The sequence below is a fragment of the Sturnus vulgaris genome, chromosome 3 (assembly GCF_052056855.1).
Source record: "Sturnus vulgaris isolate bStuVul1 chromosome 3, bStuVul1.hap1, whole genome shotgun sequence".
NCBI classification, from domain to species: domain Eukaryota; kingdom Metazoa; phylum Chordata; class Aves; order Passeriformes; family Sturnidae; genus Sturnus; species Sturnus vulgaris.
Genome location: NC_142245.1, coordinates 6,508,687 through 6,536,481, shown reverse-complemented (window position 1 = coordinate 6,536,481; position 27,795 = coordinate 6,508,687). Strand labels below are relative to the sequence as shown.

Below are 27,795 nucleotides of genomic sequence, written 5' to 3'. Positions count from 1 at the left end.
GGAATGATGGAAAAGGGGGAAAACACCAGCTGCCCCCTCAGCACCATCCACCCCACCCTGCTCCGCTCCGTCTGGAAAAAATTAATAATTACAGCAAAACAATTCCACTGTTAATTCCAAACCCTTGGGACTTCAGCCCAGGAGAGAGCTCCTGGGGAGAGCCAGCCTCCACCAGGAAAACCGTGCAGGAGATAATAAATAAAAGAGACGACTGTTTATTCAAATATTCCCTCAGTGTCCTCGCCGTGGTGCCACTCACACCGTTCCCAGCGGCACTTCCGAGTCCTCCCCGCGGCTCCCGGACCGCGGCCGCTCCGACACGGGCAAAGTGTCGGCCTGGCTCCATCGGCTCCCCGCCTCCGAGCCCTGCCAGGGAAGCAGGGGCACGTAGGGCTCCTCCACGGGGCCAGCGAGCTGCTCCTCCACGACGTACCTGGTGTCCCAGGGCTCGCCGGGATGCACATCCACGGCCACCAGCGCCGCCTCCGCGCCGGGGGAGCCGGGCTCCGACGCCTCCCCGCCCTCCCAGTCCGAGTCCGCTTGCGGGAAGCCCGAATCCTGCGTGGAGTCCGGGCTCTGCTCGGCAAGGCCGGTGTTGATGTAGATGATGTCCCCGCATGCCTTGGCGCTGGGAAGGTTTTCCAGCAGCTTCTCCAGATGGGCTTTGAGCTGGGAGAAGGTGGGGCGGCTGGCAGGGTCGGCTCTCCAGCACTCAGACATTATTTCGTACCTGGAAATTTGGGAGTGTGGTTAACAGGATCCCAGCATTCCAGAATGATTTGGTTTGGAAGAGACCTTAAAGCTCATCCAGTCCCACCCTGCTGCCATGTCACCACCTCAGGTTGCTCCAAGCTGTCCTTGAACACTTCCATTAAGCAGCCACGGCTTCTCCAGGCAGCCTCTGGGTTAAGGGGGAGGTATGGGGGCTAATTCCCAGTTTCCCTCCAAGCTGGGCAAGCCTCGAAATTCCCATTAAATCAAAGTGAAACCAACTCCCTCTGCTCAGGCTGTTTGCCAAGGGCATGGATTTATCAGCCCAAGCTGATGTTGGAAGCGTGAGAAATCTCTTCCAGCGCAGCCCTGGGACCTGTTCCCTGGGAACATCCCAGCTCTGTGCGTGGGATGCCCAGTCCTTCCCTGGGCAGGTGCCTGCTCCCAGGCTGGATGTCAGGGAGCCCTGGAAGCTCCCAGCACGTCCCTGCCAGCGTCTCTGCCCTCCAGCAGGCTGGATTCTTAGAGGTTCCTGCACTGCTTCCTTCAGGAACAGGCGGTGGAGAGGAGCCTTTTAGGAAATGTACAACTCTGTTCATCCTGTTGGGATTTGAAGCTCTCAGCCATGAGGGTTTAAACATTTTCAGCTCTAATGGCACTGGAAAAAAATTCAGGAAGAAAGCCTGGGAGAAAGGCCTTTGCTGAGCTGCTCAGAAATCCAAAGGTTTGTGTATTCTGCATTTCCCCTTTCCGGGGGACACAGATTTATGGATTTAAGGCAAGGAAGGGCCCTGGAGGGAGTTTTGTGGGACAAAGAGGAGCATCACTAGCCAGGACCTTTTGGCCGAAACAAATCCAAAAATAAAGAAATAAAACACAAAAAAATCCCATCACTGACTGTTCCTGGTGACCTTGCCAGCCCTACAAACCCACTGCTTCCCCTCAGGACATTTGTTGGGATTTTTGCCTGGAGCTCAGCAGATGCTGACGCGCGCTCCGCTCCAGGATCCGGCTTTCCTCAGCAAACATTAAAGGGGGGAGGTTTGATCCTAGAGAAACCCGTTTTCCCAGCTGGGATCCTAGGACTCACAGCTCATCCAGGCAGTCCTCGGGCTTCTTCAGGCGCTGCCCATGGAAGAGGTACTCGTAGATCTCGTGGTTCTGCACCCCTGGGTACGGCGTCATCCCACGCGTGGCGATCTCCCACATGGTGACGCCGAATGCCCACTGCCGGCACAAAGGGAAAGGCCAAGGCTGAAGGGACGCTTCCAGGAGCAATGAATGAACCTTTTCATCGGGAAAGGTCACTGCCTGCCATCCAAGGGACAACGGGCAGAGCTGTGGTGCTCCCGAAATTGGGAACGACCAGGACGGAGGCGAGGGGCCCGCACAAGGAACAGGCAGGAGAAGGGCTCTGGCACCTCCTGCACTTCCAGGGAATGCCACCAGCAGGAGCACGGCGTGGCTGAGCCCAGGGGACCGTCCCTCCAGGCACAGGGACCTACCACATCGCTCTTGGTGGTGTAGACACGGTCAGCCAGGGACTCGAGGGCGATCCACTTGACCGGCATCTTGGCGATGCGGCCCTGCCGGTAGTAATCCCCGCTGTAGATCTTCTTGGAGAGCCCGAAGTCTGCCACGCACACCGTCATGTCATCCCGCAGCCTGGGGGCAAGCGGGATGCATCAGGACAGCCCCAGGGCCGCCTCCTGAGCCACCAGCCCCAGGCTGAGCTCTGTGTCTCAAAACCAAGGGAGCTTTTAGTGAAAGGAGCAGAGCTGTAAATCCGCAGGGTTCATCCCGTGGGATGGAGCGGAGGAAAACACTCACATGCAGTTCCGGGCTGCCAAGTCCCTGTGGAGGAAGTTCCGACTGCTCAGGTATTCCATGCCCAGGGCGATGTCCACCATGAACTTCACCAGGGTCTGCAGGGGCACAAACTGGGGAGGGAAAATGGCTGTTACACAGTGTTGATCCAAAAGGCTTCCCTGTCCAGGGCTGCCATCCCAATGGATGAGCCCACGGCAGCAGACGAGCTCTCATCCCTCAGACCGTGCCATTCATTGAGCCACGAGCCTGCAGGGGCTGCAGAGGGGGGGATTCCCTTCCCTCCTCCATGCCAGCACACTCCTCTGCTCCAGGTGCTCCCTACCTGGGGGGCCATTTCCAGCCGGGAGCGGAGCAGGAAGCTGTGCAGGTCCCCGTATTTCATGAACGGCAGGATCACCATGGGCTTGGGCACCTGCAGGGAGCTCAGCTCGATGCACACCCCTGAGAAATATGGACAACTCACACAGCGCCCTGGGAAAAGGGATCCAGGTCCACCCAAATCCCAGCTGGAGGGTGGGAAGGGACAGCTCATACCGAGGAGCTTGATGACATTGGGATGGTCAAAGTCCTTCATGCACGCTGCTTCGCTGAGGAACTCTTCAATCTCCCTTTGGGAAAAGTTATCCACTGGGAAGCAGAGAGAAAGAAAGAGCTTTGAAATCCCAAAAACGGTGCCAGGATGCCATTCCTGAGAGGGCTACTGGGAATGCTGGGACAAACACCAAGTCCTGTGCAGCAGAGAGACAACTCACACTTCATGGTCTTCACAGCCACCTTCTGTGGGGGCCCCTCGGGCTGGCTGAGCCTTCCCTCCATCACGGATCCGAACTCCCCTGCACCACAGGAGAGAAGGAATCCCTTTACCCAAAGCACCACCTTTCAGGACATCACCGGATCCCTAAGCTCTGGGATGCTCCAAGATGGAGCCAAAAGGCTTGTTCCTCATCAGTGACAGAAGGAGCTCATGGAAGGTTCCGTGCCCGTGGCAGGAGGTTGGAACGAGATGAGTTTTACTCACCCTCTCCCAGGACTTTTCCCAGGCTCAGGGCGTTTCTGTCCACGACAACATCCTGCAGCTTCTGCTGGAGCTCCCTGCTGACACCCAGGCTTCCCACTGCAGGAAAGGGGAACAGGAGCTCAGGCACCTCCCACCTGCTGCCATTTTCCCCCTCGGCTCCTTCCAGAGGGATAAAAACGTGTCCTTACGTGTCAGTTCCACGGCTCTCCGGCAGTAGGACTTCTTGGCCGTGTAGTTCACTACCAGCTCTGAGTTGTTCCTGCTGAAAGCATTCCTGAGGGAACACAGACACCTCCGCTGTGGCTGGATGAAGGAATCAGCAGGGCAGGGGCAGGAGCCCAAGGGATCCGTAGGAAAAGGGGAAATGCACATTCCATTTCCTTTTTCCTGGATCAGCACCATCGCCTACAAAGTCTGAGCTAAACAACAGCTCCACAAACACCACTGAACCATCAAGGAGTGAGTCACAGAACTTCTGGGGAGGAAATAGGATACTCATTTCCTACTCAAGGAGTAGGAATACTGCTGGAGCCCTGCAGAGTCCAGCTTTGGGAAACAAAACCAGGGCAGGATGCTCCAGAGCTGGGGAAGCAGGGAAAGAGTGACAATAACCAGTGAGGAAAGGGATCCTGACTCGGTACCAGTTTCCAAACTGGGAGCACAGGGCAGTTAAACACCACTTGGGAAGTCACGAGGATGAGTGAGGAGTGTTGGGTTACTGCAGGAGAAAACAGCCCTTTGTCCTTCCTTTAAACAATGCTGGGCCATTGAACCCGGGCGTGGGATGAGGCAGGAGGGTTTCTCCAGGACATGGGGTATTATGGAATCACAGACTCATGGAGTTGAAGGGAACCCACAAGGATCATCCAGTGCAGCTCCTGGCCCTGCCCAGACACCCCAACAATCCCACCCTGTGCATCCCAGGGAGTGTTGTCCAAACTCTCCTGCAGCTCTGGCAGCCTCGGGGCCGTGCCCATTCCCTGGGAAACCTGTTCAGCTCCCTCTGGGGAAAGGATCTTTTCCCAAAATCCAGCCTAACTTCCCCTGATACAGCTCCAGCCGTTTCCCTGGGCCCAGGTCACCCTCTGGTGACCAGTGACATTCTCTGCTCTCTCCTTTTTGTGCCAAAACACCTCCCCCACCGAGTTGCACAAGTTCACTTCCCTTTAAAAATAGGAATAGTGAGGAAAAGGTGAACTGCTGAGCTGAGGAAAGGGAGGGGAAGGAAAAATACACTTAGTCCCTCACCACTGGCATAAAAAATGTCATTTGTGGCAACGCCACCAGTCCTGGGGACAGAATCCTTGTCCCCAAATCCAGCAGGGGTTGCTGGCCACCCACCCTTTGGGAGCTGCCCATTTTCCATCCCCTTACCCGTATTTTGTCTCCACGCATCGTTTCTGGATGACCACGGTCAAGCAGAGGATGACTCCAACAGCGATTATCCCGCAGATAAATCCCAGGGCTACGACAAAGGAGTCGGCATTCCCCGAGGCTGGAGTCGAAGAGGGGGCTGAGGTTATTAATCCTAAGAAAATATCCTGTTAATGGAGCTGGTGGAAGAGTCAGCCTGCAGCACCTGTGGCATGGGGCAGGAATTCCCAGGGGTTTCCAGCAGAGCACAAAGGGTTACATGGGAAAAAAGGGAATGAGGAGTGAGGCTTTGCTGCTCCCAAATCAGGATCCTTGGCTGACAGGGATGCTTTATCTAAGGGAGGATGGAAAGCCCTGTGCCATTCCCAGCATCCAGCCCTGCAGCTCCTTACCACTGGCGGGGATGGAGATCTCCACGGGGATGCTGAAAGGTCCCACTCCCCCCTTGGTGACAGCAGCCACACGGACGGAGAAGGTGGCATTGGTGGCCACCACGGGCAGCACGGCCACGCTGCCGTTCAGCCGCGCCTCGTCGGAGACAATCTGCCGGAGAGAGGGAGAGAGAGAGAGGAAAATCCTGGGCTGGGGAAGGCAGGGAGACCTGGAGATTTACTGAGAACTGTCCCCTTGGCAACCCCTGGAGCTGCTTTGCTTTCCCAGCCCAGAGGAAGTGCAGCACCCGGCTATTTAGGGAGAAGAATGGCCCTGTGTGCAAGGGCCGGATGGGATCGGGAGCGGAGCTGAGCAGAGCTTCCCCTTCAATCCCAGCGTTCCTGGCCCTCTCTGCTTCACAACAGCAGCAGCCAGAGCCAGAAAAGAGGCAGGGAAGGATCTGGCAAGGAAGGGAAAGGCTCTGGTGACATGGATCGTGACCCTCAGCCTTCCAGTTTGGCCACTGGAGCCCTGTGAGTCTCAGCACCCATGGATCCGTGTGCTCCTGGAAGGATTGTCCGAGTGATCTGGAAGGGGATGCTAGGGCAGATATTTTCTGCCTTCTGCGGTTTTTGTGTCCAGCTAATTATATTCCAACTTTTTGTGTGTTTCCTTGGCTGGTACCAAGGCAGGAGGCAGCGTGCCTTGGTAAAAACACAGGAGCCTTCCCCTGCAAATTCCATCCTTTCCTGTTCTTTTCCAGCTGAGAAAGTGCTGCTGCTGCTCCCTGCCGATTTCCAACTGCAAAACAGCTGCCCAGCTGCAGCCAAAACATCTGGCAGGCTGCTGTGCCCAGCAGTGCCTGGCTCCTTCCTGAACATCCCAGAAAAAAAGCAGGAGCTGAGGGGGATCAGTGACAAGGAGAGGGAATGGAGCTGAGGGGATCAATAACAAGGAGAGGATCAATGGACAAGGGAAGGCAATAAAAGCTTCTCAGAGGGAACCAGTTTCTGTTCCCTGTCCCAAAAAAGCCACAGAAACGGATGTGAAACACCCAGGCCCTGGGAATGTGGGGGCACCTACTGGCAGTGACAGGAGCTGGGACCTGCTGTCACCTCTGCTCCCACACTCCTGCCTTCCTCCTCCTTGCATCCACACGGGATCCTTTCCCTACCTCCAGCCTAAAATTGGGATCCTTTCCTGTCCTAAAGGGCTTTGCTGTGTCATCTGAGGACAGATCCAGACCGTGAGCACAAAGCAGGGCTGACCTGCCAAATTTAATGGGATTTTATGAGTTTTGTGGTTGCTGAGGAATTTCTTCCTGTCCCAACTCAGGCAGCCTTGGCTCCAACAAAGGCTGCTGGTTAAGGAGGAAAATAAACTAACTTTTGGGGATTTTCTGGTTGTGGAGAGGCCTGCAGGTGGCCCTGTGACACCGAAATCCAGCTTCTTCCTGACTTTATCCTGCAAAAACTGGTGCTTATTTTGGGGCAGTCCAGATTTAGCCTGTGCAGGGCCACAAGTCAGGGACTTTATTTCACGGAATCATTCCCACAGAACCACTTAGGTTGGAAAAGACCTCTGGGATTACCGGGTCCAGCCTTAGAAGGAGCCTTTTGAGGAGTCAGAACTCCAGTCTCGTGCCTCAGACTCACGGAAAAATTGAGAACGGGAAAAAATTTCACTCCGTAAGTTGGAAAAATGGACAAAAACTAACAAACAACAACAGCAACAATAAATCTCCCAGGGCTTAAAGGGCAAGGCCTGGATTTGGCCTTTTGCTGGAGAGAGACAGCTCCTGTCAGCACTTTTTTTCCGAGTCACAAGACCATGATTTTGTTTCCCTGGCTTCATTCAGGCTGGATCTATACGGAGGAGCAAAAGGAGAACAGAAAGTGCAGCATCCAACAAAAAAATGGGGATGAGTCACTGTTTCCAGCCAGCCACTCCACCAGCCTGGCACAGAGGAACCCAGACCACAGCTGGATCCATTCCTGCTCTTATCCACGGGCTCTGGATGGGATCTTTTGCCCAGAGCCTGGGCCAACCTTGCCCTAGGAAATCCCTGCAGTTATTTCCCAAATCCTAGAAAAGGCAAGCAGGGTGTGCCAGGTGATTTCATGCACTCACAGAGAGGCCTTTGGGCCAAAGAGTTCCTCGAGCTCTGAAATTTTGTGCTGTGGGCTAAGGCAGGGATAAATCCCACCTGAGTAAGGAACAGCTCAAAATCGAGGGAATGCAAGGCCAGGAGTGGTTTGAAGCCCACAGGAAAGCCCAAGACATCAAAGAAACGAGCTCCAAAAAAAAATCTATGGAAGCACTCGAACCCATCTGGACATCCCTGCTGGGAATTTTCCCAGGATTCAGCCATTCTTCCCCATTTCCTGGTGACTCACCGTGCCCTCAGAGTTGTGCCAGCTGTACCAGACGTGGTAGCCCTGGAGCTGCCCGTGGATCCTCTCCAGGGATGGCTGCACCCAGCGGATCTCCAGCGAGGAGCTGGATTCGTTCAGGGACACCGTGACGTTCAGAGGAGGCGTGCTGGGAGCTGTGGGGATCGGTGGGGAAAAGGAGGTGAGGGAAGCTGGGAGAAAGGCTGCAGAGATGTGGGAATCTGATGGGAAACGAGCTGGTGCTCAACCAGAAAGCCCATGGAAAATGGGGAAGTTTCCTCTCCCACCCTGGGAGCAACCAGGAGGGATTAAGGCAGGGAAATCCCTTCTCATTTTCATTCTCCTTCTCCTTCTCCTTTCCTACCTCCCTCCGTGGTGCTGGCTGTTATCCAGGGGCTGAATGCCGACCAGCCAACCTCATTCCTGCAGGAAACACGGATGTTGTACTCCTCCATGGGCTCCAGCTGCTGGATGTGATACACATGGGGAGGCACCGAGGTGTGGAAGGGCTGGAGGGAGTTGTTGCCTCTTGGAACGACTTCCTTGACCTTTAATTGGAAAATCAGCCCACAAACAGGGATTAGTCAGCAACAACTGCAGGGAGAGATGTTGGAAAACAGGATCCAGAGCCCTGCCTCCCATTTGAACTCTGCAGGGAAAGCTCATGGCTCCAGCACGTGTGGAGCTGGGAACATCCCAAGGATGCTGGGAAAGAGGGAGGGATGATTTGCTGTTTCTTGTGGCATGGAGCAAAAGGAGCCCCAAATAAAATAACCAGGCAGCACATCCAAAATAAACAAAACAAAGCTCTTTTTTTTTCATGCAGCACATCCTTGGAAAACAGGATTTATCTCCCAGTCTGGAATAATCCCAGTCCTTGTCACAATTAGCAGCATGGATGAATTCAACATCCCAAAAACAAGTCCTGCTTTTCGCAGAAAAGACAAATGTGTGGGTGTGGAACCCCCATGGAGCTGCATACAGAGCCACTGCAGCTTTCCAAGAAACATCTCATTTTTTAGGAAGCACTACCTGGACTGGGACAGAGGGAAGAGCAAGGACAAGGACAACCCAACCCATGTGCACAGGGCCGTGCACTCCTCTGAAAAGCCATCCAGGATTTTGGGATGGCAGGACACCTATCCTTGTGCTCAATCAGAAGAGCTCCCCACAGCATCCCAGGATGGTCTCAGCATCTGTTTTACAGCCAAAATATAACAGAACAGCCTTCAGCTTCAGGTTTCCATGGAGAAATTCCCAGAAATGCTCCAAGGAGATCTTTGGAAGAGCCTGCAAGCCTGGGGTCGCTGCAGCCACACACTTGTCCTGGTCACACACTTCCCAGCCAAGCAGCATTCCCAAAGTCAGGATTTGGAGGGGCAGGTTTCCCTCAGCTCCCCACTCTTTACAAACAGTGGGAAGGAGTTGAGGGGTTGCCTGTCTCCTGAAAAAGTCAGGGAATGCCACCTCCACCCCCAAGCTGTCACAAGATAGGGAGGCGAGCAGTGACCAGAGGAACACACACAACACTTTTGGGACCAGACATCCTGAGCATCCAGCCTGATCCCCAATTGCCTTCTGAGAAAAACCCATCAAACCCTTGGATTCTGGAAGGAAATCAGGATGTTTGCAAACTGCACCAGTTGGAGCTGGCAGGTGGGCCAGCTGCAGCCCTCGGGGGTGAGTCACTGGCTCGGTGGGCCCAGGGATTATCCAAGGGGACAGCAGCAAAAGGGCTGAGTCACAGCTGTGTTTTTGCCAGAAGCCCTCTCCTGTTTTCCACTTTCAAAGGCCATTTCCTACTGACAGCCCATGAATGTTAAGTCATAGGAAATTCCTTGGCTCTCCACCCTGGCTGGAAGGCAGCAGCAGGACATGGTGCTAATATTAGCCCTGGTACCTTTCTTCCCTGCAATTCCTTTCACTTTTACCTGCCTTCAAAGGTTACCTCTATCCACGTGCTATCCCAGCTGGAGTGGAGATTTTCCAGGATAAAAATCATATCCCTGAGACAGCGAGATGGGCTTGGACTGGGAAAGCCAGCCAAGTGCAGCAGGTGGAAAATGCCTGCAGGCTCTGCCCATGGAGGTGGTGCTCCCTGAGCTGTCCAGGACACAGGAAATCCTTCAGCTCCTTCCCAGGAGTGGGGAGCTGAGGGAAACCTGCCCCTCCAAATCCCAACTTTGGGAATGCTGCTTGGTTGGGAAGGGTTTGACCAGGTCCATAAAACACATGAAAACCTGGCTGTGTTGCCCAATGGGAAGGGGCTTCAAGAGAGCTGGAGAGGAACTTGGGACAAGGGCATGGAGTGACAGGACAAGGAGGAATGGCTTCCTACTGCCAGAGGGCAGGGATGGGTGGGACAGTGGGAAGAAAATGTTCCCTGTGAGGCTGTGGCACGAGGTACCCAGAGAAGCTGTGGCTGCCCCATCCCTGGAAGTGCCCAAGGCCAGCTTGGAGCAACACCTGGAATAGTGGAAGGTGTTGGAAGGGAACTGGATGATCTTTAAGGTCCTTACAACCAAAACCATTCCAGGATTCCGTGAAATCTGTGCAGCTCGTTCCACCTGCCTCAGAGCATCTGTAGGGGGGAGCTGCAGGGATGTGGGAATTCTGGATGCTCACCTGGACACTGCAGCTGTTCAAGGCAGAGAAGGCATCAAAGCCTGGCACCCAGGATATCCTGATTCCATGGGCTGTCCTGTTGAGGACCTCCACACTGACAGGAGCCAATGGAATTTCTGCAGGGAGGAGAAGCCAAGGGCAGTCAGCTGGAAGCCTGAACACAAACCTGGCGTGGTGGCTTTTCCCTGGAGCTCCCAGGGCTCACTGTGTGTGACCCCACATCCGAATTCTGCGGATGTGCCGGACCACCGGATAGGGAAGCATAAAAATGTCACTTTCAGAACTATTTTGGCCATTTCTATATTTGTCACCGCTCTTGGCAGCTTAAAGGCCGTGACTTGTTTAGGGGAACATCTTCCTCACGTTGCCAGAGCAGCTCCCATCAGGAATGTCAGCAATTTGCACTGTTTCCTATGGAAAATTCCTATGGAGCACCGCCCTGGTTGTGAAGGAAGGAAGGAAAGGAGTGATGCAGCCCTTCCGAATCTTGCTTTGAAGCTGACAGTTTTGCTTTCAAATTTAGATTTCGGTGCTCCTTCCCCTCTGCCGGTGCTGGGATGACCACGTTACAATCAGATCCCACTGGGTTTTAGTCACAGGACTGAAGCTGGGATCTCCCTCAGCTTGTGAAGGATGTGTGGAGCCCTGGGCACGGGGATTTAACAGGGAATGGGAGCTGACCTTTGATGTTGACCTGGCCCGGGCTGGATGCAGTCAGACCTTTGCTGTTGTGGGCCTCGCAGCTGAACAGCGCCGGCTTGCTGAGTCCTGCCGGGAAAACACAGCCTTGTTCCTTGGATAGCCCAAAACCATCCCAATCCCGCCAGCCAACACTCAAGGTTTCCTTTCTCAGCCTGTTCTCACTTCTCTCCGTGACACTTCTGCTGCCAGTGCCTGGAGGTGACCCCAGGCTCCGGCTGCCCCGCTCCCATGGGCACGCAGCCGGCACGGCGAGGACGGGATGTCCCAGCGGAGCCCTTGCACAAACTCCTGAGCAAGGAGTTGTTTTCCCTCCAAAAGGGGAAAGGCAGAAAGCAGAAGAGCCCCTGCCACGGCCTGGTCAGATGATTTAGTGCTGGTTAAGGACTGACCAAATTGCCCAGCTGATGGCGGGGAAGGACCACTGGAAATACCCGAGGGTGGATTCTCCCAGCCTGGGTGAGGTGACCCCCGGGCTTGGGATCTCTGTGCCGTGCCAAGGTGGATGTGGGGAGTGCTGGCTCATGCCAGCAGTGGTGCCAGGGCTCCTGGGCCAGGAGAAGCTCTGCTCCAATGACCCAGCCTAGCGGGTGCCAGGCGGATGCAAGGACATCCAAGAGGAATGAGTCACTTCTTCCGGCTTTCACTGCCTTGTAAAGGCCGCCTGGATGCCAGGACTGGGCAATTATAGGCCAGCTCTTAATTAACCACCTCACGAGCAAGGCAAGAAATAGCCCATCTCCTGCCTCTGCAGCAAAACCAGAGTGGGGGTTATGGGGCACCAAGGATTTTTCTCCCTGTGTCCCACCAGCTGTCATGGACACACACCACAGGGGGCATCCCAAACTCTTCCAGAGTGGGGACCCAACATTCCAGCAGCCCAGGAGAGCAGCCAGGTTCTTGCTGGCACAGCCAGATGCTGGAGGAAAAATCTGCTGCTTGCTCAGGGAAGAGTCGGTTGAGTGTTCTGCCTTTCCCAAGGCAGGGATTCCTGGAAGCAGCCAGAGGGGGTCGGATGGGGCTTCCTGCCCCAGAGGAGCTCCAGGGCTGTGCGTGGCATGGGAACAGCCCCTCCTGGCACCCCTCTGGGATGGCACAAGGCACATTGCCTGCAGTGGTGTCCCACGGCAGGGACACGCCAGGGCAGGGACACTCCCAGCTCACCTGGCACAGTCAGGACTGATGGGGAGATGTGGGGTTCCTGGTTGACCCGGACGTTGTTCCGGAACCAGTAGATCTCCACGGGCTCTGGAGGCCCCACAGCCTGGCACGTCAGGTTGAAGGGGCTGTTCCTGGTGACGTTCATCTGCTCGGGCTGGCGGATGAAGTGCGGGAGACCTGCACGGACACAGGGGAAGCAAAGGATTCCCCACTCCTGGCTCCCAGCTCCTCGCTCAGCCAGGACACAACTCCACAGCTGCTCCTTCCAGCTCACCTTCCAGCTGCACCAGGATGGGATCAGACACCACCTCCACGCCAGAGATGTTGAGTTTGCAAACGTAGGAGCCATTATCCGAGCGCTGTGCACCGATGATGCTGCCGGACACAATGGACACCACCTCAGGCCTTGTGGCTTCCCATCTTCCCTGGGAGCCATCCCTCATTCCCGGGGAGCCATCCCTCATTCCCACCTGCTCTGGAAGGCCAGCAGCACTCACCTGAAGGTGGAGGTCATGGCCACCTCCTCCTCATCAGGGATCTCAAAGTGGCTGCTGGCGATGCGATCCAGCACGTGCAGCTCCCTCCCGTCCTTCCAGAGGGAAATTCCCGGTGCATCGGGCCGGAGCAGCTGCTGGGGCACTTTGATGGAGCAGTTGAAGGTGACATCCTTGTGCTCGTTGATGACCACGTGCCGCACCGTGGGGTTGAAGCTAAGCTGTCCCACTGAACCGCCGCTGCTCCGCTGGGAACGCCGGGAATGTTCCCACAGGTTCAGCCTCGCACCTCCTCTCCCATCAGCATCCTCTGCAAGGGAACACCTGGGGTTTGCCACCGCCATCAGAAAGTTTGGGACGTCACCTCGCAGCAAAACCACCCTGCTGCTTCCAAGAATAACCAAAGGTAGCTCATTTCCGTTTCCCAAAATGTTGTCCCAGGATTCCGTACAGGCGGCACCTCCAAAAAGTCCTTTTTAAAGCAAACAGGAGCAGCCCAAGCTGAAGAAAACACTCAGCCACGTTTCTTCGGGCAGGGGAGAGGCAGGAGCTATTCCTGCTGCATTACACCCCCGGGACTGGAATATAAAAGGATCCCTGGGCAGCAGGAATTTGGGACTTTACTCCAGCAATCCCCTTGCGGGGCCTCATCTGAAGCGTTTTCAGCTGGGGCAGAGGAAGAGCTCCAGGCTGGAATTTTGCTGATTTTAGGCTCTGCCAGCAGCCTGTCCCTTCCCAGGACAGGGACATGCTCTGAGTCAACTTTTGCTAAGTGCCTCTACTCCACTGCCTTTCCCAGGAAAAGAGCTGCAGACGGATGAAAAAATGCCTTTGGACACTGTATAGGAGCCAGCTGCTGTCGAGTGTTGCCCTCCCAGGGTCTTCTCCCACATTTTTTCCCAAGGGAAAAGCTCTTTTTGAGGACTTTATACCCCCACTTCCAAACCACCAAATGGTATTTTCCTCCTCCCTCCCAGCACTTCCCACCCAGCCACGGCTGAGATGAAGAGCAGCTCCACTTAAAGCAATTCTCCTCCAAAAAAAATTGTGTATTTTTGAGGCGATCAGACCTAGGGGATCCACCACGTGGAGGTTGGTTTTCCAGGACCATTTCTGAGCTTCCTGAGGCTTTCCCAGCCATCAACAACCCTGAGCCGAGTGGTAAATCTCCCTTTCAGCAAGCAAAGGCATTGTGCCAGACAGGAATTTCAACTAAATTATTTCCCTTTTCCAAGAAAGAAAAGCCAACCAACCACTCACAGTTTAAAAGATAAAGAAAGCACAGTTTTTATTGAACCTGAGCTCAGCCGAGTTTGTTTTTGGGCAGGTTTTAGCCCTCAAACATCAAACAACAAGTTTTTAAAGCTACGTCATCGCTGTTGTGAGTAATGGGGCAAGAGCCTGGTGTGTTTTCTCCCAGAGCCAAAAAACACAGCCCAATTTTGAGGTTGGCTACATCCCTTTGCTAAATCTCTCCCTATTCTTAACCCTCCAGAAATGCTGCTTTGAGAACAGAACGCCAGCAGGGTTTTTCAGCCCAGGGGGAAGGGGGAGGCTCTCCCTGCCTCTCCCGAAGCACAATGGGTTTCCCTTTGAGAAAAAAAAAAAAAAAAAAAAAAAAACCCAAACCAAAACAACAAAAAAGCTGCAGCTTTTCCAACCTGCTTCCCCCTAAAGCTCCCATCCCAACACAAACAGAGCCCATGTGACTGCTGCAAAGCTGCAGGGACAGCCATGGATGCACAGCTCCCCAAGGATCTGCCAAAAGCAAACAAGCAGCGAGCCCAAATTCCCTTCCCTGCCCTGCTCCTCCCAGAGGTCACTCAGGCTCCCTGCCTGGCACAATCCAGGCTTCAAATGCTGTTTTCTGAAGGGTTTTGAAGGCTCCATTTGAAGGGTTCTGGCTCTGGCTGGAGCAGCTCCCCCGGCACGCACACCTGGCCAGGGAGGACACGAATTTGTGCAGTGTCCTGCGATGGTCTCTGCTTCCCTGGGCTGCTCCAAACTCGAAGGCAAAGAGCAAGGAGGATCTCAGCCTTGTTTTCACACTAATTAAGTGGGAAGAGGTGTTTGCTGGCCGAGGAATGAAATACTTTCCTCTCTGACTCATGTGAGTACAGGAATTCCACATCTCCAGCGCTGCCTTTGGGTACCCCAGAAGTTTGGGATGGGGACATCCTCGGACTTGCAGCTCCCTTGCTTGAGTCCAGAGCAGTTAGGCTGGCTCTAGAACTCCAGACTAAAGCCAGGGAGCTGCAAGCCTGGCGTGCCTGTGTGGGTGTCAGAGCGGCTCCCGTCCTAACCACAGCCAGGCCTGAGGCAAAAAGCTGCCCTGGAAACCAAAGCACTCACAAGGGCACTGCTGCTCTCCTGGAACACCTGGAATTGCAGCAAAACTCCAGGACCAACAGAGGCAGGTCTTGCTGCACAGCTCCTGTGTGCCTGAACTGTAGCAGGAAAATCGGGCAGGATACTTCATTAGGGATGAAGAGCAACAAGAAGGGGCTGCACACCCCAGGACTGAAACACAAAATGCAGCCAAAATACTGCCTCCCTAATCCTGGAATTCCCACTGCTGGCACTAATTCACCTGCTGACAACAACTTCTGCTCAGGCACTGTTGAGCAGGAGGAACGAGGAGCCCCTGCCCGTGGGGTTTCTAACCTCCCCATGCTCTGGGAGCCGTGGCACACCTGGAAGTGTCAGGTTAATGTAATGATCATTTCCAAGCTGAACAACTCTCTATGACTGTAAGAAATTTATTTTCCCCAGGGCCACACCTGAATCCAAAGAGATTTTCCTTACTCAAACACCTTTTGTGCAAACCAGCCCAGGATTCCTGCTTACATCCAAAGAGAGTTCCCCTGACCGCGGGCTCCTGCTGTGACAGTCAGGATTTTAACTCCTCCCTGCCCAAAGCAAACACTCACATTCCTGCCTTCCCTGCTAAATTCCATCTGCACAGCGACTTCGAGACCCCCCAGCAACCCTGAGGTTCCCCCAGCAGCTCCCAAAGGTCGGGCAGCCCTAATCACAGGATTTTTGAAAGTCCAAAAATTACTTTGTCTCCTCATTTCTTTCTGCAGATGGATTTGAAAAGCCACCAAACTGCATGCACTGCAAAGCACCACAAACCGTGGTGATTCCCGAGGATTTTTCCCAGCATCGCTACGTACATGGCTAATGGGATAAATCCCAGACTCATCTGCCACAGGTTGTGGTCCCTGCCTGTCGCGGTGCTCCCGGCAAAGAGAAGCACATCAGGCAGTGAAGTACTGGGGCAGGACCACGCTGCAGAGGCAGAGCTTTGTTCTGGGACAGCCAAAATGCGTCCCAGGACATCCAAACCATGTCCCAGAAGAGCCAGACCCTGTGCTCAAGGACCAGACCCAGGACAACAAAATCCTGTGATTCAGGACAGCCAGACCATGTGCCCGAGGACAGAGAAACCGTGTGTCCCGGGACAGCCGGACCCTGTGTGCCAAGACAGCCAAATCCTGTGTCCCAGAACAACCAAACTCCTTGTCCCAGCACGGCCAGACCCGCTCCGTGTTGCGACGCAGCCAGAAACCCACCGGGACATCCCTGCGCACTTTTCCTCGGCACCCGCCGTGCGCTCAGTGCCCGCTTTGCCCACGCCACAGCCCTGCTCGGAGCAGCACCCGCGGGGAAAGCGCTCCCCGCCGTCCCCCGTCCCGGGGCCGTGCCCGGCTCCCTCCGTGCCCGGTTCCCTCCGTGCCCGGTTCTCTCCGTGCCCGGTTCTCTCCGCGCACTCACCGGCCCCGCCGCGGGACGGGCGCAGGGCTGCCAGCAGCGCCCAGAGCAGCGCCCAGCGCCCGCCGCCCATTGCCCGCCGGCACCGCCAGCGCCGCCGCCTCCGGGAATGGCCCCGCTCCGCACCGGGAATGGCACCGCTCCAGGAATGGCACCGCTCCGGGAATGGCTCGGCTCCGCTCCGCACCGAGACTGACACCGCTCCGCCACCGGGGCTGGCACTGCTCCGCCACCGGGAACAGGCGCAGGAGCGGCAGCGGCCCCGCTCCGCTCCGCTCCGTTCCGCCGCCCCCGGGGGCCGCCGGCGCCGCCGCTCCGCCCCGGTCCGGCCCCGGCGGGGGAGGGACCGGGCAGCACCGGCGCTGCCCCAGCGCTGCGAGGCCCCAAGGAGCGCTGTCCCCGAGGAGCGCACGGCTTTCGCACCCCTCCGCGGTGGGGACTTGCCATTGCCCCCGGCAGCTGTGCCAGGGCTGGGCAGTCCTGCCTGTGAAGGGATTTTCCCAATGTCCAACCTAAACGCGTCCTGCCACAGCTTGAGGCAGGTTGCTCATGTCTTGTTTCTTGTTATCCGGGAGCAGAGACCGATTCTGACCTGGCTACGACTTCCTCTGCCCCATCCCTGGCAGTGTCCGAGCGGGATGGGGCTGGGAACAGCTTGGGCTACCGGAAGGTGCCCCACGGGATGAGTTTGAAAGTGCTTCCAACCCAAACCGTTCCATGATTCAGGCACTTGTAGAGAGTTTAGGTCCCCCCTGAACCCTCTCGTGTCCAGGCTGAGCCCCCAGCCCCAGCTCCCTCAGCCTCTCCTGGTGCTCCAGACCCTTCTCCAGCTCCATTCCCATCTCTGGATACACTCCAGCATCTCCAAGCCTTTCTTTTCATGCAGGGCTCAAAATTGCGCCCAGGATTTGAGCTGAGGCCTCAGCAGTGGCCACACAGAGGGATGGTCACTGCCCTGGTCCCGTGGCCACGAGAGGGGCCAGGGACAAAACCGAGGAAAGGAGGAAGAGCCAGGTGAAACCAATACAAGCCATTAACCCAAGGCAAACACATCTCCTGTGGCATGGGAAGGAAACAAGGCAGTTTCTGGATATTCAAACCCAACACTGGCTTTGCATGGGGACATTTGGGACCAAGGTGTGTTGAGACCCTGAGTGTTTCCCCCCTTCATGGGAAGGGACTGGGATTTGGGGAACCAGCAGCCTGATAACCATACCTAATCCACTTTGAAGCCTTTTCCAAGTAGGAAGAAAAACCTTCTTAAGATCAGTGAAAAAAACCCCAACAAATCACTCCCAGACTCCTTTGACTTGCAAAGCTGCTTACTCACTGCACATTCCCAGCCTTTGGTGACAGGGATTGAATTTTCCTCCCAGCTTCCCACATCTTGAAGCCATCAGCAGCCAAGGAAGGGCTCATGGAGTTGGAGGCCCCGAAAGGAAAGGGGAGAAGGAAAATTCACTAAAACTGCTACCTGAAGCTGGAGCATCCTCCGTGCAGATCCAGCAGCTTTTCCTCCAGGTGTTGGGCACATTCCCTGTGCAGCATCCCCCAGGGAGCAGGGCGAGACCAGGGACAGACATTTGCCCCATGCCTGTCATTTGTGGTCAGCCTTTGCCACACGAGTGCACTTTGATCTGGCTGCATTCCTCGCTGCTCCTGCTGGCTTTGCAATTTTTGGGAACAAAGCAATGGAAAAGCCTTTGGACCCTGTGGGCTGCAGAGTGGGAATGACCCTTGCAGCAGGATGCAGTGGCCCCACTAGCACGGGGTGTGGAAGAGAAGCAGCTTGTGCAAAAGAGGGGTTAAAAAAATAAACAAGAACATGCAGGAGCATAAAGAGGATTTCAGCAGCTCCCAAAAATCCCCTGATTTGGGTCATTTCTTTGCAGCAGGTTGGGTTCTGCTCTAGCTCCAGAGGGTTTGTTGCACAACCTGACATGAGGAAGAGGCTGGTGTGTGGAGAGGGAGGAAAAAGTGGAGAGGAGAAATCAGAGGAGAAGCTCCCAGGTGAGGTTTGTGATTGGAAAAGCCTGGAAGCAGCTGGCAGGAGCCAGCCTGACCTCTCTGGCTCTTGGATACCTCGCTGCCATCCTCCTGCTCCCCATGGCATATGGAATACTGGAGTGGCCTTTTTTTGGAGCAGGTGACAGATTTCTAACCTCAGAGCCCGAACTCAGCAGGTGCTGGGGGGTATCCACACAAACCACTCGTGGTTTTTGGCCCCTGACTCACCAGATCTCTCCAGGCAGCATTCCCTGCTCCCGCTACCCAGGATTGGGAATCAGGTGGCATTTGGCCCTAAGGATACCTGCTGGGGCATTGGGAGAGGGGAAAAAGGCCACGGATGTCAAAGGAAGGAGGGACAACCTTTCCTGGAAACAAAGTCTGCCTGTCTGAGCAGCAGGATCAACCCTGAACCAGATAAACCAGTTGCTATCCAAGATCATCCCATCCATCACCAGTGGATTTTTCCTGCTGTGTCCTGCTCCAGAGGCAGAGATCTTTATCCCCACAGCTTCTCCTGCCTGGGTGAGAAGTTATAACCCTGTCCCTTGGTGGGATCCCAGCGATGCAGGTGCCTGAGTCTGACCCTTTTTTGCAGCTTCACTTCAGAGCATCGACTCCGTTTCCTCACCAGAATTTTGGGATACCTCGGAGTCAACACCACCCTTGGGAAATCGGATTGTTTAGCAGAAATGCAAGTCCTGAGAGTGAAAACTGAGGGTTTCCCCCCTCCCCCGGCTATTTCTGTGTTTTTATTTTCATTTTGCTAAATCGTTCCTTTATTTCTGCTTCCTCTTTGGGCCTATTTTTATTCCGATTTGCAGGGGCTCCCATTCTTTCAAAACACCAAACTCCTTTGGCAGCACGTCCTTAGCTGAGGGCAGCTGGCCCGTTTGTGCTCAGTGCTAAACCCCAGGCACAGGATGCATCTCCCAAACAATCTGCAGGGAAAAACTGAACTTTTTGTGATGCCACTAAAACGCCTTTTTCTTGCTGTGCCCGCTCTGGGCACTTTTACCAGGAACATCCTGTCCCTTGACTCAGCTGCTTCTTCCCAGGACAACTTCTCCCACTCTGTAAATCATTTTGCAAAAGCAAAGGTTGGACATTGGCTTTTCCCATCCTGCTTCTCCTTTCTGAGAAGTCCCAACTTAAACCAAAGAACCCCAAACCCCAGTTTCAAGAATGTTTTCGATTCATCCACAGCTTCTCCCTTCTTTGATTATTGTGAAACTCATGTCTTGAAAATAAATCATTTGCCCTTTCAATTCTCATCGAGGTACTCCATACCGGTTTTAGAGGAGGGTTAGATGGGATATTGAGATTAAATCCTCCCCTGGGAGGGTGACGAGGCCCTGGCACACGTTGTCCTATGGCTGTCTCATCCCTGGAAGTGTCCAAGGCCAGGCTGGATGGGGCACAAATCCTATGAGGACAGAAAGGGTTGTAAAGCACTGCAAGAGGCTGCCCAGGGAAGTGGTGGAGCGACCATCCCTGGAATTGTTAAAAAAAAAACGTGGCTGTGGCACTCGAGGACGTGATTTAGTGGTGGACATGGTGGTGGTGATGGCTGATGGTTGGACTCAATGATCTGAAAGTTCTTTCCCAACCTTAACTCCCATGCAGGAGGGATGACAAAATCTCCCTCCACTCCAGACAGAGCAGCCCCTCCTGTGTGCCAGGAGCTAGGATTTTAGCTGGGATAAGTCAGCAGAGCCCAGACTCACACAGGTTTATTCTAATCTGTGTCACGAGCACGTGGAATGTTGACAAGAGGGTTGTACACATGCCCGGGGGTGTACAACCCCATCAGTCCCACAAAATAGTTTCTTAAAACACCATATCAGAGAATTCCAGAATGGCTTGGGATGGAAGGGACCTTAAAGATGATCCAGTCTCACCCCCTGGCACAGGCAGGGACACTTCCACTATCCCAGGGTGCTCCAAGCTGGCCTGGGACACTCCCAGGCATGGGGCAGCCACAGCTTCTCTGGGCTAATGTCCATGTCCCAAACACAGACAGCCGTGGATTCCCAAGCAGGGATTGTTGGGAATAACAGACAGGGATTTTTGGTACTAAAAAATTAACAAGGGAAATTAGCAAGATGTGACTGGAGAACGGGCCATGCAGAAGTAGGGCGGGGCTTTTCTGGGACAAACATCCTTGTTCCAGTTCACGGAGACAAAACAACAACAACAAAAATGACAGCGTCAGCACAGAATTCTTGCTTCCTTTATTTCGGAGCCCCTTCAGGCTCTAAGATCTCCCTGGAGGATTCTCTTTCCCAGGTGAACACTCCCAGTTCTGAGGGAGACTGAGCCCAGGACTGGATCCATCCACGTCCCACCTGAGAAGTTTAGGGAACAAGGGAGTTCATTCTGAATCTCCCCTACACATCCCTGGCTTCCATAAAAATCACTCTACATGGATTCTGCTTGTTCTTTGTCATGGAATCCCGGCACGATTTGGGTGGGAAGGAACCTTAAACACGATCCAGTTCCTTGCCATGGGCTGGGACACCTTCCACTATCCCACGCTGCTCCAACCTGGCCTGGAACACTTCCAGGGATGGGGCAGCCACAGCTTCTCTGGCCAACTCCTCCAGAGCCTCACCGCCCTCACAGGGAAGAACTTCTTCCCAGTATCCCATCTAAACCTATTCTCCGTCCCTTTAAAGACAGCCAGTCTAGCACAACCCCCAAGCTGATCCACGACAGGAACTCGCCACGGGAGGACACCAGTCGCCAACCACCGCGCCGCTCGGCCTTTCCGCGGCACCGAAACGGCATTTGGGGGGAAGTCTCCCTTCAGGATACGCCGGGAGGCGCAGCATTCCCCCGGGAACACGCCGGGAACCGCGGCGCTCCGCCACCACGGGGCGGCCATGGCGGCCATGGCGAGCGGGCGCGCGCGCGCGCGCGGGGCAGGGCGGGAGGCAGGGGCGGGAGGGAGCGCCAAGATGGCGGCGCCCGCATGAGGGGCCGCCGGTGCCGCCGCCGCCGCCGCCCGCGCGTCGCGGTGCCCGCGGGAGCGTCCCGGAAATAATGTGGATATCGGGGCCCCATGTCGGACCACTGTGACGAGAGGGCGACGATGATTGCGGCCGGCGACCTGCAGGAGTTCGCGCCGCGGGGCCGCGAGCAGAGCCGGCGGCACCCGAGCGCCCTGAGCCTGCAGCTGAGGCGGCTGCAGCCCGCGCCGGAGCTCTGCTCCTCCGACGGCGCCGCGGGGCTCGTGGGCTCCCTCCGAGAGGTCACCATCCACGACCGGCACCGGGTACGAGCCTTCCTGAGCCGGCAGGGCTCCAGGGCATCGGGTTCCGTGGGCCGGGACAGCTTCCAGCAGAGCTGGTTGCTCCAAGGCTCCTCCAGCCTGGTCATGAGTTCCAGGGATGGGGCAGCCTGTGCCAGGGCCTCCCCCTGCTTCGAGGGAAGAATTCCTTCCCAGTATTCCATCTAACCCTGCCCTCTGGCAATGGGAGCCGTTCCTGTCACTCCAGACCCGCGTCCAAGTCCCATTCCAGCTCTCTTGGAGCTCCTTTAGGCACTGGAAGGGGTTTTAAGGTCTCTTTAAAGGAGGCTTCTCTTCACCAGGTGAACGCCTGGGAAGCAAGGGGGTTCACTCTATAAAGGGCCTCCCTTACCCATTCCTCCGTGGCTTCCATCAAAATAAATCTATGTGGATCCTGATTGTCCTTTACCGTGGAATTCCAGGCTTCTTTGGCTTGGAAGGGACCTTATGGATCATCTCATTCCAGTCATCTCATCCCACCCCCTGCCACCGGCAGGGACACCTCCCACTATCCCAGGTTGCTCCAAGCCCCATCCAACCTGGGACACTTCCAGGGATGGGGCAGCCCCAGCTTCTCTGTGCCAGCACCTTGTAACTACTCAGTGGATCTTGTGGCTTTTTCCTTGACGAAGCCCTGTTTTCCAGGAAAGCTGGCAGCTGAGGAAGGGCATCAGCGATGTTGGGGAGGAGGTGGACTACGACGAGGAGCTGTACGTGGCCAGCAACGTGGTCATCTGGAGCAAGGGCAGCAGGAGCCAGGCATCTGCCATGTACAAAGCATTCACCGTCGACAGCCCCGTCCTGCAGGCATGGAAATGGGGGAAAGGGGCACTGAGGGATTCACAGACCCTTTTCCAGACACTGTTTTTGGGGTGGGGTTGGTTGAGGGAACGCAGGGAGGTGTGGGAGCAGCTCGTTGTGGAGAATTAATGGTGCTCTGTCGGGTTTCAGGCCTTGTGGTGTGACTTCACTATCCCCCAGGAAAAACTGGAAAAAGCTGATGGTGAGTGTCCTGCTTCTTGTGCTGCTGGGCAAGTGCTCAGAGCTCAGCTCCCTTGGAATCATGGAATTGTTTAGGTTGGGAAAGCCCTCAGAGACTGCTGAGTCCAGCTGTTGCCAAGGCCACCACAAATCCCCAAGTGCCACATCCACGTGGCTTTTATAGCCCAGTGCCTGTGTCAGGGCTGGACACCCTTTTGGGGAGGAAGTTTTCCCAATGTCCACCCTGAATCTCCCCTGGTGCAGCTTGGGGCTGTTTCCTCTCATCATGTCCCTGTTCCATGGAAGCAGAGCCTGACCCCCACCTGGCTGTCCCCTCCTGTCAGGGGGTTGTGCAGAGCCAGAAGGTCCCCCCTGAGCCTCCTTCTCTCCAGGCTGAGCTTTCTTAGCCAGTCCTTGTTTCCCATCTCCATTCCCTTCTCTGGACACACTCCTGGAGCTCATTCACCACGACTTGAAATGTCAGAATTTACTTTTTGTGTAAAAGGGATGTCTGAAACAGAGAGAAGCCTCACTGTTTATTTTTTATTTTTTCTCTTCCTTTCCCCTCCCAGTTTCAGGCAGTGAGGAAATAGTGGAGAAATGTATCTGCATTTTGCAGAATTCCTGCATAAACGTGCACAGCATGGAGGGGAAGGATTACATCGCTGCTCTGCCTTTCCAGGTAACTTCTGCTTTGCTTTTTGTCCACAACTGGAACATTTTTGTCCACATTTACATTCCCCTGCTCTGCATAAAAAGCCTGAACATCTTATTTTCCTATAAAACCCTCAAACATAATCAACACAGCACATGGTTGATTTTTTTTATTTTTTTTTTTTAATCCCACCATAAATCTGTAATTTTTTTTATAGGTTGCAAATGTCTGGCCAACTAAATATGGGTTGTTATTTGAGCGCAGCAGTTCTTCCCATGAGGTGCCTCCAAGTCCACCCAGGTATGGGATCAGGGATTTGGGTGGTTTCCTGTGGGATAAACTAATTAGGAGTGGAGGAGTTGGGAGCCAGTGGTGAAAGATCCCTGCGTTTCTGACAGGAAAAGGAGTGGAATAATTTTAAAGTCCCTTCCAATCCAAACTAGTCTGGGATTTTACTGATGTGACTCTTCCAATCATTTTATCCCATCCCAGTGATTCTGAGTGAGCACACTCAAAACTGAGTGTTGAAAACCCAGGTGGTTATTTGGGAGTGCTGGTCTTGGGAATAGGATCTGGGAAGCACCAGCCTGATCCCATTAAGCTTTGTCCTGGGAATTGATTCCAGGTTGTCTTGGACAGCTGGGAGAGTCGCTGAGGGATTGTCATTGAGATAGTTCCTCTCAGCTGCAGGATTCCATTCCCTGCTGGCTGAGGATCCCAGGCCCTGTGGAATCCCTCTGTGGATCCCTAAGGAAGCAGCTGGACAATGCACTGATGGGCAGCTTTAATCCACTCTTTCGGGTTCTCCCCTGGGATCCTCTAGTCCTTGGAAGAGCTGGGATTAGGAATAAAGGTCCTGAAAAGCTGATCCTACTCAGTCAACCCAACAAGCTTTTGGAGATGGAATCTGTGTCCCTGCTGCCACATCCCAGGCTCTGACTGCTCTGGCTTTTCCCTAGGGAGCCTTTGCCCACCATGTTCAGCATGCTGCACCCCTTGGATGAGATCACCCCTCTGGTCTGGAAGTCTGGAGGTACGTTGGATGTCCCTGGAGTCCCTCAGGGTGGCAGCAAATCCCAGCGTGTGTCCCTGGAGCCTTCCCTGTACCAAAAGATTCGGGAAGAGTCACATCCAAGGATGCAGCTGGAGCGGCTGCATTGAGCAGGGAAGCTGCTCAGGGAAGGAACCCAGAGTGTGGGAAATGCTCCCAGTGTTGTCGTGGAGCTGCCCCTTTGGAATGCATGCCTGTTTTCCAGGGGTGTTTGGATCGTCCCGGGTGCAGTACGTGGCTGACCACACGCTGAGGATCGTGTTCCTCAGCGCTGACCCTTCCATTGTGATGACCTACGACACTGTGCAGAGCTTACACACGGTCTGGGCCCTCAGGAGAGTCAAGCCAGAGGTACACATTCCCCGGGGAGCAAAGATCCCTGGGAAAACAGCTCTGTGCATTTCCCTGTGTTAGGGACGCCTGGGGTTTGGGATTTGTTTCATTTAGAAGAGTAAGATGTTCGGTGGGGCTGGTTCTTTGGGTTTTTAAGAAGTTTTTTTCCATGGATTTGCCTGGAGCAGGGAGATCGTGTGGTGGTGATGGTCATGGATTATATTATTAGCATGTTATTCCATGCATTGTACCAGAAGGTTTAAGAAAAGTGGGAAGTGAAAAAAGTGAGGGTTGTGAGACCCTGGCAGAGTTTCCCAGAGAATCTGTGGCCACTCCATCCCTGGAAATGTTCCAGGTTGGATGGTGCTTGGAGCAACCTGAGATAGGAGAAGGTGTTCTCATGGCCGGGGGTGGAAGTGGCAAGGTGTTAAGGTCTTTTCCAGCCACATCCTGTGATTTTATGAAAACCATTGGAGCAGTTTCTGTGGGAGTGGAAGAGCAGGGTTGGTGGGATTTAACTCCATAGGCTGAGCATGGCTTTGTAACACATAACTGATGGGAAAAGGTGTTGGAAAAGCCTCTTCCCTGGCTCTCCTTTCCCACATGCCACTGGTTTTCCTTCCAGGAGCAGAGCCTGGTGCTGAAATTCCCCGAGCAGGGTGGCACCCCCCAGCACATGGCCACCAGCAGCTCCCTGACTGCTCATCTCCGGAGCCTCTCCAAAGGAGACTCCCCTGGAGGCTCCCCTTTCCAGAACTACTCGTCCATCCACAGCCAAAGCAGATCCAGCTCCTCTCCCAACCTGCAATCCCGCTCTCCCACCATCTCCAACATGGCTGCTTTGAGGTGGGCACCCACAGCAAATCCCAAAGGATGGCAGCTATGGAATGCCGTGGGCATGTTTTGCTTTCTGTCTTTCCAGCCAAGACTCAGGTGCCTCTTGTGTTGCAGCACCTGGATTTCCCTTGGAATGCCTTTATCCCAATAGCACAGGAGGATAATGCCTGTGCCACAGCCAAGGAGGCTGCTCTGTCCTGGATCAAGCATCCTGTCATGCAGGAGTGTTTTGGGCTGGCTTCTTAAAGATATTAGAGGGAAGAGGTTGGGAGGGATTTTTGATGGAATGGACCGTCTGAAATCTTTTTGGAATCTCATCTGTTGGATTCAGACAGAGGTGCCTGGAAAACAATTAGAGAATTGTCTTCCTGTGCTGGAAAACTGAAGGAAATCAACAGTGAGCTAGTTCCTGGTTTAGGGTTTAGGGTTGGGTCGAGTTTGACAGTCAGTGGATGAGCTCCCTGGGATTCTCCCTGATTTTGAAGATCCACCGTTCGGCCACATCAATGTCTGACTTTCCTGTGATTTTGGAGATCCCCTTCTCATCCATATCCTGTCTCTGCCTGCAGCCGCTCCCATTCCCCAGCCCTGGGAGTCCATTCCTTCTCTGGAGTGCAGAGGTTCAACTTCTCCAGCAGTGCCCAGTCCCCGAGGAGACCCAGCGTCACCCACTCCCCAAATTCCGTTTCCAACGACTCCTTCCTCGTGCCGGAGACGGAGCCCATCGTTCCCGAGCTCTGCATCGACCACCTGTGGACAGAAACAGTGCCAAGCATGAGGTCAGGTGCTTTTCTTGGGATGAGAGTTGGGAAGGAGGAATTCAAGTGAAATCACAGATTATCTGAGTGTTTTTTTCTGCAGTTGGAGCCATCTTGGAGTCAATTCATGGACTTGCACTTCCTGATTTTTTTTTTTGGGAAGTGATGCTCCCTAAGCACCTGGCTCTCTTGCAGAGAACTGAGCACTTGGAGCAGTTTTCCCTCTCCATTCAGGCTTCCTGAATGGTTTCATGAAGTCTCCAAAGCAAAGCAGGTTCTAACCTGGTCCTTGTGTCACTTTTCCAGAGAGAAGAATTCCCAGGCATCCAAAGTGTTTATTTCCACCGACCTTTGTGGGCAGAAATTCCTGTGCTTTTTAGTGGAATCCCAGCTCCAGCTCAGGTGAGCATTCCTTGGGGACAGGTGAACCAGGAGAGGCACTCCAGAAATTCCCAGCTGGAAGTGCATCAGGGGTTTTAATTAACTGGAAAATTAAAAATACGTGGATTTCTTTTGGGTAGAGCAGGGAGAAGAAGGAAGAAAGAGCCACAAAACTCGCCAAAAAAAAATGTTCTGCACTGTTGGAATTTCGTGTTTTCTTTCTGTAACAGCAGCCAGGACAAGCCTTTTATGGTTCCTGTTGTTTTCTCTAATTCCTAGGTGTGTAAAATTCCAAGAGAGCAACGATAAATCACAGCTGATCTTTGGATCTGTCACCAATATTCCAGCAAAGGACGCCTCTCCAGTGGAGGTATTGTTACCTGTGGAATGTCCTTTCCATCCAGCTGGTGCCTCCTTAATTAAACACAAGTAGCTGAATGTGCTGCCTGATTATTCCAGGGAATTGACACTCTGCTGGTTCTGGAAGGCAGTGGGAATCTGGTGCTTTATTCTGGAGTGGTTCGGGTAAGCGACACCTTTCCCATCCCTAATTTATGTGCAGGCAGTTCTGAAGCATCCATGACAATTACATAATTTTTTTTTTTTGTGAGGGCTATTTTCATAGAAAAACTTAACTTTCTTTGGTTTCCCCTTTCCACCAAAAAGGTGGGAAAGGTTTTTATTCCTGGGCTTCCTGCTCCGTCCCTGACAATGTCCAACCCAATGCCTCGGCCAAGCACTCCCTTGGATAGTGTCAGCACTCCAGCCAAGCCGTTGAATAAGCACCTGGGGCCCCTGGAAGAGGTAAGAAACAAGGAAATATTCCTTTTGTTGTAATGATTGGTGGTTTTTTATCTTCCAAGGTGTCTTTCGGAGTTGAACCTTCCCCTCTTTTTTCTGTAAATCCTCTGAATAAACTGTGTTTAAAGAAGATTTTCGTGGTGCTGCCCTGTTTATTTATTTCTGTTTGCCATAAAACTTCCAAGGCAGGGATTGGAAAGATTTATAGTTGTTCCCAAGATTCTTGTTGGTACTTTAAACCCAACTAT

General features: G+C 54.1%; 2 protein-coding genes across 3 annotated transcripts in view; one reads left to right on the top strand and one right to left on the bottom strand.

The window, feature by feature from the left end:
• Nucleotides 1-199: 199 nt before the first annotated feature.
• Nucleotides 200-16,551, bottom strand: MERTK (MER proto-oncogene, tyrosine kinase). Of its 2 annotated transcripts, none has more exons than XM_088160811.1 (19): nt 16,455-16,551; nt 12,681-12,987; nt 12,458-12,558; nt 12,187-12,360; nt 11,005-11,091; nt 10,324-10,439; nt 8,063-8,246; nt 7,702-7,853; nt 5,326-5,476; nt 4,934-5,054; nt 3,748-3,833; nt 3,560-3,655; nt 3,294-3,374; nt 3,076-3,168; nt 2,864-2,982; nt 2,542-2,651; nt 2,217-2,376; nt 1,802-1,938; nt 200-730 (listed from the first exon to the last, which is right to left on the bottom strand). In XM_088160811.1, exons 1-19 carry the CDS (start codon nt 16,522-16,524, stop codon nt 256-258), a joined length of 2,820 nt encoding a protein of 939 aa, XP_088016937.1. In that variant the 5' UTR covers nt 16,525-16,551; the 3' UTR covers nt 200-255. The 2 variants fall into 2 exon arrangements, with proteins under 2 accessions (XP_088016937.1, XP_014750638.2); XM_014895152.2 differs by having other exon boundaries at nt 4,934-5,087; nt 16,455-16,547.
• A 4,849-nt stretch (nt 16,552-21,400) lies between these two features.
• Nucleotides 21,401-27,795, top strand: part of ANAPC1 (anaphase promoting complex subunit 1) — a 32,198-nt gene continuing 25,803 nt past the window's right edge. Inside the window, exons 1-13 of the mRNA XM_014895151.2 lie at nt 21,401-21,735; nt 22,396-22,557; nt 22,702-22,753; nt 23,304-23,413; nt 23,604-23,686; nt 24,346-24,419; nt 24,643-24,788; nt 25,396-25,616; nt 26,177-26,386; nt 26,672-26,767; nt 27,026-27,116; nt 27,206-27,271; nt 27,413-27,550. Of these exons, the coding sequence (XP_014750637.1) occupies nt 21,523-21,735; nt 22,396-22,557; nt 22,702-22,753; nt 23,304-23,413; nt 23,604-23,686; nt 24,346-24,419; nt 24,643-24,788; nt 25,396-25,616; nt 26,177-26,386; nt 26,672-26,767; nt 27,026-27,116; nt 27,206-27,271; nt 27,413-27,550 (1,662 nt within the window). The 5' untranslated portion in view covers nt 21,401-21,522. The remainder of the gene's footprint in view (nt 21,736-22,395; nt 22,558-22,701; nt 22,754-23,303; nt 23,414-23,603; nt 23,687-24,345; nt 24,420-24,642; nt 24,789-25,395; nt 25,617-26,176; nt 26,387-26,671; nt 26,768-27,025; nt 27,117-27,205; nt 27,272-27,412; nt 27,551-27,795) is intronic.

Coding starts and splice junctions, on each gene's coding strand:
- MERTK (XM_014895152.2), bottom strand. CDS start 16,524: ATGGGCGGCGGGCGCTGGGCGCTGCTCTGGGCGCTGCTGGCAGCCCTG. Junction 8,247..10,323: donor TGAACAGCTGCAGTGTCCAG/GTGAGCATCCAG, acceptor TTCCAATTAAAG/GTCAAGGAAGTCGTTCCAAG. Junction 3,656..3,747: donor GAGAGCCGTGGAACTGACAC/GTAAGGACACGT, acceptor CCTTTCCTGCAG/TGGGAAGCCTGGGTGTCAGC.